At 44.7% G+C, this 11,272-nt stretch overlaps 1 protein-coding gene across 2 annotated transcripts in view; it reads right to left on the bottom strand.

The window, feature by feature from the left end:
- Nr6a1 (nuclear receptor subfamily 6 group A member 1) overlaps nt 1-11,272 on the bottom strand; it is a 182,872-nt gene that overhangs the window by 6,445 nt on the left and 165,155 nt on the right. For both annotated transcript variants that reach the window (XM_070013372.1, XM_070013378.1), the window contains exons 8-10: nt 10,888-11,142; nt 2,445-2,566; nt 799-951 (exon numbers count right to left, since the gene is read on the bottom strand). In XM_070013372.1, coding sequence (XP_069869473.1) covers nt 799-951; nt 2,445-2,566; nt 10,888-11,142 — 530 coding nt within the window. The remainder of the gene's footprint in view (nt 1-798; nt 952-2,444; nt 2,567-10,887; nt 11,143-11,272) is intronic.

Here is an 11,272-nt window from a genome sequence, read left to right on the forward strand (position 1 = left end):
TTCCAGCTACTTAGGAGACTCAAATATGAGGGTCAATGCTTGAGGCTAGCCTGGGAAAAAAGTTGGCTAGACCCTACTAACAAAAAACAAAACAAAAAACAAAAGGGGCCAGTGGAGATTACTTGCCTTGCACGCAAGAGGCCCTGGGTTCGATTCCTTAGCACCACATAAGCAAAAAAGCCAGAAGTGGCGCTGTGGCTCAATTGGTAGAACACTAGCCTTGAGCTAAAGAGCTGAGGGACAGTGTCCAGGCCCAGAGTGTGGACCCCACGACCAACAAAAACAAACAAACAAGTTAATGGGCTAGGTATCATGGGCTTATGCCTTTAATCCTACCTCAGTAGGAGTAAATAGGAGGTAAAAGCTTGAAATATTATCAAAAAATTAATGGCAGAAGCCAGGCAGCCATGGCTCACGCCTGGAATCCTAGCTATTCAGGAGGCTGAGATCTGAGCATCTAGGTTCAGTCAGCCTGGGCTCAAGTGGTAGAATGCTAGCCCTGAGCCCAATCGCTCAGGGATAGCACCTAGGCCCCAGACTGGCACAAAACAAAACAAAAAAACACTACAGCAAAAAAAAAAAGGGCTGGGAGTGTGGCTCAGTGGTAGAGTGTAGAGTGGCTGTCTAGTTCAAACCCTGGTACAAGAAACATAATACACCCCCCACCCCCTTATAAAACAAATTTTCTGAGTGTTTCATGCAGTTGATGATGGGCCTGCAATGACCAGGAATCCTGCAAACACTGCCTCATTCCCTCTACCATGTAAGAGAAGCACAGGTTTAGGACCCGGATGTTACCTGCAATGTATCGAATCTCAGGTAAGCACATCATAAGATCAGGAAAGCGGTTTGGCTGATGCGTGTATTTATATTCAGTGAAATCCTGGCAAATGTACCAGTATCGCTTGTTCAACTGTTCCAGCTGTGAAGCACTGGTCAGACCCCTGATATCTGTAAAAACAACAACAGGGATGGGAGGGGCTTTTTGGTGTGGAAAAACACCAGCTTCTCGAAGATGTCCATCTTTCAATGAAGTGTTACTAAACACAGGCTCTTTTGTTTTCCTGATATGGAGAAATTAAGCTCTAAACATAGGAGAGAAATAAAACGGAAGAAAATATAAGTTTTCTCACTAGACTGAGCCCTTTAAGAAGTAGGTTATCTTTCTCAACTTCACACCCAGCTACAAGTCTAGGACATGGCACAAAAGGCACCAGTAAAAGCAGAACAAATCTTTCTAACCTTACCCTTTACAATATTTTTCAATTTCCCCCATTATAGCCAATAAGAAACCTTGCTGATAACTACACATTCATATAACACACACACACACACGCACACGCACACGCACACGCACACACACACACACACACAACACACGATCTCCAATGTCCTCTGTGCCTCCTGTTTTCCATAAGATGTCTTTGTGTAGCCCTCTATCTACTTACCTACTCACATGCTTTTAACATATTGGACATGAGTGAAAGTATTTTCTATATAAATCATACTTAAGGCCCAGCTCAAAATTCTTTTCCTGCAAGAGGCTGCTACTGATGTACCGCAGCATGAAGCCCAGTTAATGTGCCACGCACTGTCAGTGTATACCTCTTGGAAGACCTGGGCTCTCATTTTTTTCAACATGTACATTTAATGCCCAGCGCAGGGCTTAGCTAAGGGAGATGAATGCACCAGTGTTGAAGAGGCAGAATGAGGAGGGGCCTGGCCAGTGGGGGACGGTGGGGAAGAGTGGCACACAGGAGGGGATCAAGAGTCTCTGGACTGTAAATAAGCACAGGGAAGAGAGCACTTTCAATGGCATAGGATACAGAATCGCCCAGTTCCACTCTGAATGTAGGGCACTCACACACTACTCTGGAGAGAAGAACACCAATTCTCCATCTTATACTGGTAACCAACCGCACCTAAGTGCCACTTTGTTAGTAATGTGCCCCATAAATCACATCTGGCAGTCTTCTAATGAAAACTCAGGCTTGCTATGTACGTATAAATTTGTGTGCATCACCACTCTTCCCTGCAGGGCGTCAGAGCCACTGCTGGCCTGTCACAGAACCTTATCTCCAACAGTTTCATCAGTCACTCTGCTCTTCAGTCGCTGGTAAACTTGGTACATATTTTAAATGACGCATGTACTGTCCTTGGTGTCTGGGTTTAAATGCATTAAAACTGACTAAACAAAGCAAATAGTTTTCCTTCCTTTATGAGTTATAGAGATTGTGGCATTTAGGTTTACAAAAAAAAAAAAAAATCCGAAGTATTCCTTGCACTCTAAAGGGGAGAGTGATGACAAGGGAGACTGGAGCTGTGTGGTATGGCAGATGCTGTGACCGTCCTGCTGGGAAGGGGAGAGTCAAACAGGAGGGCAAATGCTCACTGCCAAAAAATAAACAGCAAGAATCCCTGTCCTCTACCCCGCAGCCACTCACCTTGATTTAGGAAGTTAATTGCTTTCATGCACGCATACTCCTCATTGCTGACCTTTAGCTGATGGAACTTGTGGTAGAGGTAGATGAGCCGCTCAATCACTTCCACCCCTTCATCACTAAATCTGGGAAAGAGACACAGATTTTACCTAGAGGTTGTGATATGAGCAGGTCAGAAGGGGTGGAGAGCTCCTGTAGCTCACTCCTTTTAAAAAAGAGGCTGATCTGGGCTCCGGTGGCTCACGCCTGTAATCCTATTCAGGAAAGTCCGGGAGACTCTTACCTTCAATTAACCACCAGAAAATAGGAAGTAAAGCTGTGGCTCAAAGTGGTACAATGCTAACTTTGAGCAAAAGAGCTCAGGGACCACGCCGAGGCCCTGAGTTCGAGCCCTACGACCAATAACAACATCAACAAAAAAGTTCATGTAAAGTCGAGCAAATCCAGGTTCAAGTCCAGCTCTACCCTCGATTGCTGTGCAACTCTGGGACAGTCATTTGGGTTCCCTTAAGCTTTGAGGGTCTCCTCTGCAAAATAAAAATGCTTGCCTGCTCGGTTTACCCAAGAGCCAAAGGAGGTTTGGAATGTAAATGAGCAGAACTAGGACAATATTAAGATACTACTTCGTTGAGATGAACCTCCCGTATCAAAGGCAGCTGCCATGATGACTCTATGGGAGCCTCTGCCACAATGCTGAAAATGCTGCCAGCTGGATGAGTTTAGGTTCACTGTTTCCAGCAGGGCGCAGGTGATAGACAATGAAAGATTTCACTGGCATCCCTGACTTCACTCAAGGCGGGGAAGAAAAGGTGCTGAATCCACACCATGCTAGCTTTCGCTAGCACTTTTTGTGCCTTATGTCCTTCAACTCTCAACTCCATGAGTCAGGTGAGGTATAGGTGAGAAACTGACGTTCAAAGCAGGGATCTGTTCCACCAGCCCAAGCTAGATGGTGGCAGAATTAGAATTTGGAACTTTGTGGGCTCCTTGAAGCATTGGTATTTTGAATGTCTAAGGGGTGAGCCCTATAGGGGAACATGTTCCCCTCTCTGTACTAAAAGTGAGCTTCTTGGTGAAAGAACAAATGCTAGGCAAATGAGCCCCAAGTCAGATTATCCCAAGGACTAATGGTGAGTATGCTTCATACCAGAAGTAGAGTTACATGGATGTTTGCTGATTTGAGCTATGACAGCTGACTCAAAACTCTGTGCCTGGCCCAATGGTGTTTACAATGAATAGTTTCCCAGACTGGATGACAGACAAATTCATATTGAATAACCATTGCAACAACCCTATTTGTCATTGTATCAAGTATTTCCCACAAACATTGTCTATTGACTACTTCCAATAAATCCCAAACTGTATATGAATTGTAATCACCTTGGTTTCTATCACTAAGTCCTTTCACATGCTTTCTTACAATTAAATCTCCCTATCACCCAGCAGAAAAAGAGGTGACATCACCTCAAAGTTACATTTAAGTTAGAAGTGCTGGGGGGAAGCTTTCTGATTTTGAGTCTAATAGCCTTTCCAAGCACTACACTGTCCATGCTGGTCCTGTACATTTCTCAGTTCCAATCAAGAACTGAGAACCTCAGGAGTTCTGTGTTCCTTCAGCATCCAGTCAAGGGCCTAGGCCTGACTGGGTGCCAGGGGCTCCGTGATGCTGGATGTGAAGAACATTCCACATTTAGTACCTACTGGCTACAAGAGAAAGGGGCTTTGTTATCTTGGAGGTGCGGGGATGAGATGAGGAGGAGGTGAGAGGAAAGCAGTACTGACATTCATCTGGTGGCCCAACAGTGTAGCAGGTAAAGATAATGCTATGTCCCTTAATCAGCAACTCCTTGCTCCAAGTACTCCCTCTGGCACCACAAAATCTGCAGGTGTGTGGCTATCAGCCAGACACCAAGCCATCACTGCCAAACTCGTTCCTGGCTAAGTCTTGACCTGGGGACACAAAGCAGTTCTCAAGTACTTGGTTGTGCACATGCCCCAGATCTGCTCTCTTGGGGGCAGCACATCACAATGTTCCAAATTTCCTAAAACAGGCAACCATCATGAACCCCTGATACTGGTGGTGGTGGTGGGGTGGTGGGTAGGGCTTGGCAGAAGCCCAGAAGCCCCCACTCAGTCTCCACAGCTTGGCTACAAAGCTTCCCTCCACACCCACATCCCATCCCTTGATAAACAAAGTTATTCTCTGTTTCATGGGCCTGCCTTCTCCCTGCAGCCGTTCCTCCTCCACATCTGCCCACTCCACTGTTCTAACGCCCCTGTATTCTGTCTACAAATTATCAGCATTCAAAGCTATAAAGTTGGACAAACACACCCATTCTTCTTCTAGGTTCCTATCACACAAGCATGCTAGGACAAGGAAAACATTCCTGCCAGGATCCCCCAAACCACTGGACCATTTAGTCAGCAATTGAAGCTGACATCGTGTAAGTTATATCCCATTAAGGGGCCAGAGAGGCCCAGTTGTTCCTTTCCCATTCATCTAAATGTAGTCATCAGCTACAAGCTTCAAGGAAATGCTATCTTAGCATCCACACACAGACTTCAAGAGGGCAAGTCAGAATGCAGCTCCAGGATAAATTCTAGAAAGTCAACCCTTTTGGAGAAGGCTCTGGGAGAGTAAGAATTTAGTATAGGCTAGGTGCTGATGAATCTCTAATCCTAGCTACTTGGTAGGCTGAGATCTGGGGACCATGGTTTGAAGCACCTGGACAGGAAAGTCTGAGACTTGTATCTGCAACTAACCACCTAAAAACCAGAAATGGCACAGTGGCTCAAAGTGGTAGAATGCTAGCCTTAAGCAAAAAACAAAAACAAAAAAAAACCAACTCAGGGACAGTGCCCAGTTCAAGCCCCATGACTGACAAAATAATAATAATAATACTAACAACAAATATTATTATTAGGATAGTATAGGATAAACAGTGACGAGCCCAGGCTCTGGAACATAACAGACCTGGATGAGAGTAACACCATCTCTTTCTAGCTTTGCAACTCTGAGTTTTCATCTCTCTGACCTTAAGTTCCCTATCTCTACAACAGGGCTCATATCAGCACCAATATCATATAAAGGCAGTGAGGACTCAAGAAGTAATATATGAGCCAGGCGCTGGTGGCTAAGGCCTATAATCCTAGCTACTCAGAAGCCTGAGATCTGAGGACTGTGGTTCGAGACCAGCCTGAGCAGAAAAGTCCAATGGGACTCTTACCTCCAATTAACTACTCAAAAATCAGAAGCGATACTGTGGCTCCAATGGTAGAGTGCTAGCCTTGAGCACAAAAAGGCTCAAGAATAGTGCCCAGGCTCCAAGGTCAAGCCCCACAACTGACAAAAAAAAAAAGTAGTATATGTAAGCTAGGTGTGGGGACCATGGCTGTAACCCCAGCACCTGGGGGGGCCAACGCAAATTTGACTGCAAATTTGAAGCTAGCCTGAACTACATAGAGGGACCCTGTCTCAACAAAACAGAACAAAACAAAGTCATATATTTAAAAAACTGAAGATAAAATTTGGTGCAGTAAATCTTCTATAATTGGTGGGCATTACATATTATTAACTTCTGTTATTGAGACAAAAGAGAGAGAGAAAGAAAGAGAGTGAAAGAAAGAAAGAAAAAGAAAGAAAGAAAGAAAGAAAGAAAGAAAGAAAGAAAGAAAGAAAGAAAGAAAGAAAGAAAGAAAGAAAGGAAGGAAGGAAGGAAGGAAGAAAGGAAGAAAGGAAGAAAAAGGAAGGAAGGAAGGAAGGAAGGAAGGAAGGAAGGAAGGAAGGAAGGAAGGAAGGAAGGAAGGAAGGAAAGGAAGGAAAGGAAGGAAGGAAGGAAGGAAGGAAGGAAGGAAGGAAGGAAGGAAGGAAGGAAGGAAGGAAGGAAGGAAGGAAGGAAGAAAGCCAGCCTTTCCTGAGCCTTTCAGGGGACAGCTGGAAGCTAGAGACAACTTTTAGAAGTTTGGAAACCAGTGCTCTTGAGACAGAAGTGCCCATTAAAGTCCATCTGGCTCAAAGTACCTTCTCTGGGGAGTGAAGGAGTGTTGATTAGGGCAGGAGCAGTCACTGGCTGGTGCTACAATCTGCTTTAAATCAAATTTGTCCAGCTCACTGTCTGATAATAGTCTGATTAAGGAATATGGGCCCCATAAATTTAACTCACTATTTGAGAAGAGAAAAGGAAATGGCCATGCATCATCTGGGAAAAACCTTTTCCTGATGGCAAACACTCACACTCAAGAGTTGTGAAGAAGTAAAGGCTGTGTGGGGGAGTGGGAGGAGCGCAGGCGCAGGCAAGGGAGGAAAGAGCTATGGGCCAATTAGACTCCCACCCGGGCTTCAGCAGAGGGGGATGTTTGACAGTGATTAGCCTATAGCTTCCTGGTTGCACCTCAGACTCAAAGATACCCAAACTCTGCTCTTCCCAGTGACTTTATCTTGGCTAAGATAACTGGTGCCCACCTAGCCCCCTAACCCAGCAACCAACCAGAACTTTTCCCACTCACAGAAGTCCTACCGGCTTCATCTCCAGCTTTATGCCTTATCTTGTCTGTTTTACCTCACTGCTGCCAGGCCCAGGCCTTGTATGTTACTTGACTACAGAACAGCCTCCAACTTTGTTACTAGTGCTTTAGTGTTGTCCATAACCAACTATTCTCAGCCACAGAAATCTTCCTCAGCCGGGTGCCGGTGGCTCATGCCTATAATCCTAACTACTCAGGAGACTGAGATCTGAGGATCAGGGTTCAAAGCCAGCCCAGGGAGGAAAGGCTGTGAGATTCTTATCTCCAATAAACCACTAGAAAACCGGAAGTGGTGCTGTAGCTCAAGTGGTAGAGCGCTTGCCTTGAGCTGAAGAGTGCAGGAACAGCACCCAAGCCCAGAGTTTAAGCCCCACAACCGATTAAAAAAAAAAAAAAAAAAGCAAGTTTCCTCAAATGCAACCCATCTACGGGAGTCCTTACATTCATGCTGATGGATCACACCTGCAATCCTAGCTACTTAGGAGGCTGAAATATTAAGGTTCTTAGTTTGAAGCCTGATATGGCAGAGTAAGGCAGAAAAGTCCTTGGGATCCCATCTCCAAAACTAACAAGCAAAATACTGGGCTGGAGGCATGGCTCAAGAGGTAGAGAGCAAGCCAAGCAAGCATGAGGATCTGGGTTGAACCCCTGTACCAGCAATACAACATTAGCAGCAACAAAACAACTTCCCATGACATGAACATTTACAAAACCACACGCAAATTCTGTCTTCTCTGTACTTCCATTTCTAGTCACTTCTCCCTTATTTTCTGCCTTTATCATATACTTCCTCTTCTCTCTTTGTAGTTCACAAGACCTCTCCTTTATCAATAGATGGACGCAGGGGTGCACACCTATCACAGTGAAAGACTGACTGTACTCCTAGCCTGGGCAGAAAAGCTCACAAGCCTATCTCAACAGAGGAAGCAGGGTGAGGTGGCATGCTGTCATCCCAGCTATGGTTGAAGCATGATCTAAGAAGACTGTAGTCAAGGCTAGAGCCTGGAAAGAAAAATACTTTATCTCAAAAATTACAAGTGCAGTGCTGGGAAGTTGGCTCAGTGGTAGAGCGCTTACCTTGCATGCCTGAGACCCTGGGTTCGATTCCTCAGCACCACATAAGCAAAAAAGAAAAAAAACCTGGAAGTGGCACTGTGACTCAAGTGGTAGAGCGCTAGCCTTGAGCTAAAGAGCTGAGGGACAGCGCCCAGGCCCAGAGTTCAGGCCCCACGACCGGACCCCCCCCCCAAAAAAAAATTACAAGTGCAAAGGATGGAGGCATGAATCAGAGGGTACAGTGCATCTCAAAAAAACACAGAAGCCAGGTGCTAGTAGTTCACGCTTGTAATTCTAGATACTCAGGAGGCTGAGATCTGAGGATTGTAGTTCAAAGCAAGTCCAGCCAGGAAAAGTCTGTGAGATTCCTATCTCCAATGTACTACTCAGAAAAGCCAGAAGTGCCACTGTGGCTCAAATGATAAAGCACTAGCTTTAAGTATAAAAGAAACTCAGGGACAGTGCCCAAGCCCTGAGTTCAAGCCCCAGGAGCTGAAAGAAGAAAAAAAGAAGAGAAGAGAAGAGAAGAGAAGAGAAGAGAAGAGAAGAGAAGAGAAGAGAAGAGAAGAGAAGAGAAGAGAAGAGAAGCGAAGCACAAGGCATTAAATTCAAACAAAAACTAAACAAAACCAAAGAAGGGAAAAGAGAAAATTCCCATTTCAAGATGGAGCTCAAATACCTGTTCCTGTGCTAATGGCTTCCTCAAATTCTCTGAGGAGAGCCCTTGCTCCCTAGTCTGTGCTGTCTGGTTCTTCATACAACTACTAAGACAACCCTGGGCTGTATATGAGGGGGTCAGAAGGTTTCTATTTGCTTATTTGTTCTAAACTAAACAACAGAACACTGACCACATTTATCTGGCATGGTGGTGCATGTCTGTAATAATTTCTTGGGAAGCTGAGGTGGAAGATTTCAAGTTAGAGGTTAACCTGGGCAACTTGGGAAGACACTGTCTCAAAATAAAATGGAAAAGGGCTGAGGATGTTAGCTCAATGACAATGAGTAATCGCCTAATATGTATAAGGACCTAGGTTTAATCTCTAGTACTGCAAACAAACAAGTAAGCAAGTAATGATGTCTGCATCATCTGCAATACCAGCAACACTTTGCTCCCCCTGCCCTGAAACACACAACAGATGCTCAAAAAATGGCCATGGCAGGTGTAGCATATTGAAGTTTAACTCTTATTTTTCCACTGATGGGCTCCATAGAAGAGTGAGAATCCAAACAACAAACCCATTTCTTATTCTCAAAACATTTCCTCAGAAGCAACATGGTAGATAACTTTCTGTAAAGATGATGTCTGATATTTGCACTGAACAATGTAGTAGTTACTAGCCACATGTGGCTAGTGCAAATGAAGAACTGGACTTTTAAATTAATGTACAAAGTCACATGAGGGTAATGACTATTACTCTATTAGCAGTTTTAGATCATCCTAACTCAGCTGGTACTGGCCCCTGCCTTGATCTTAGGGCTGAGGTTGATAGCGTTCTCAAAACAGCCCTGCACTACCAGTGCTCCCTGACTACCTGCAGAAGGGGCCCAGGAAGACACAGCAGGCTACAAGGAACAGAGCTCAAAGGCTGACTCTGAAGATAGTCACAGACTAAACTAGGAAAGTCCAGGTAGTGAGTTGGGGCTCCTCCAGCTAGTTCTGCAAACTTCAACATCAGAGCAGGCTGCCTGCTATCTGAACATCTTCTCAGCCCATAGTGACAGAGCTGGAAACAGAAATTTGATGGAAACAATAAATTAGAGATTCTAGTCACAGGGTTAGGTCACCTACAAAATTAACTTTGTTTACAGGACTGTCAGCTGGGTTAAAAACTGTCTTTATAGATCATCCTGAAGGCAGGAAATATCATTAAGAAGGAAATATTAGAAAACCAAGGAAGACGGTCAGGACCCACACTCCCCTGGCTCAGCTGAGCAAAGGGGTCTTAAAGGCCTCATTATCTTGTTTTGATGCCATGACTGGGTGGTAGGAGGAGATGCACTCTAGTCTTGTGAAGGGAGATATGGCATTCTACCCTCTCTAGCATTTCTTCTTTCCTCCTGAGTGCCCTAAAATCCTCTGATTTTTGTTATTTTAAGCTGCATAGCAGGTGGTTTACTGAAGTGTATTTAAATATGAATTAAGGTATAAAGATATTTCATATGACTAAATTAATAAATCAGAAAAGCAGTCAGCTCATTTACCATGATTTAGGGGTCAGAAAACACAGTTTCCAAACAGTGCTTGGATAGGTCATGGAAGCAGCGAGGAAGAGAGAACATTCTAGACTGGGAGGTTAAAAAAGGATGCTAGTCAGCCTGGCTCTGGTAGAACACCTGTTCAGGCTTAATCTCTCTACACCTCAGATGTCGTAGAAGAACTGAAGCACAGAAATCAGGCAGATGAATGCTCAAATCTAGGTTCTAGATCCAAATCTAAAAACCCTCAAGAGATAGCTCTCCATTTTTTTTTCTTTCATGAAATAGGCACAATGGCACATATCATCCTAGAAGCTGTGAGAAAGAATACTATAAAGCATCTAGCCTAGCGCCTGACATATAGCGGGTGACAGAGTGATTTCTATGTCTTTTGGGTTGTAAACTTCAATTTAGACCCTCCTACCTTGGAGGCAGTTTAAACACATTATCTATGCCACTAATCCAGACAGCTTAGTGCTATGCTAAGTTTGACAACATTATTTTGTAGATTCAGAACCTGAAAACCAGAGACTTGGCCAGTGCACAAAGCTAGTTAGTGGCAGCCTGTACAGTTTAATGCCCATTGTTTAGAGGACCAGGTAAGCCCACCTTGCAAGGGATGACAATGGTTTGGTTGCTTGTGATTTCCTCCCCAGCCAGAAGCCCTCACCTGTGTAGTTCTTCATCAGAGGGTGAGTACTTGGCAGTGACATCAGCCAGCTCCCCAAAGATCTGTTTGCTGTAAACTGTGAGGGATGATAGCAGGATTAACTCCTGCCACGTAGAGCTCAAGAGGCACGTGTAATCCTTGATTGAGAGCTCGCAGAAGAAAGGCAGCTTCTTGATCCAAGCAATCTGCCTAAAGAGCAGCTCATCAGCCAGGCGGCAAAGCAGGGCAAACAGCTCGGCCTGTGTCACAGCATATCTGGGGGTATGACAGGAGAAAGCCACTTCCATTAGTCAGAGGGTACTCTTGAGGGCACTATGTCCTTGTGGGCCCTTTGCCCTTGACCCAAGATTTCTGGTTCATTAAAACTCGATTTTCTTATTAAAGG

The sequence above is a fragment of the Dipodomys merriami genome, unplaced genomic scaffold (assembly GCF_024711535.1).
Source record: "Dipodomys merriami isolate MVZ:Mamm:240054 unplaced genomic scaffold, mDipMer1.0.p SCAF_11, whole genome shotgun sequence".
Lineage (NCBI taxonomy): Eukaryota > Metazoa > Chordata > Mammalia > Rodentia > Heteromyidae > Dipodomys > Dipodomys merriami.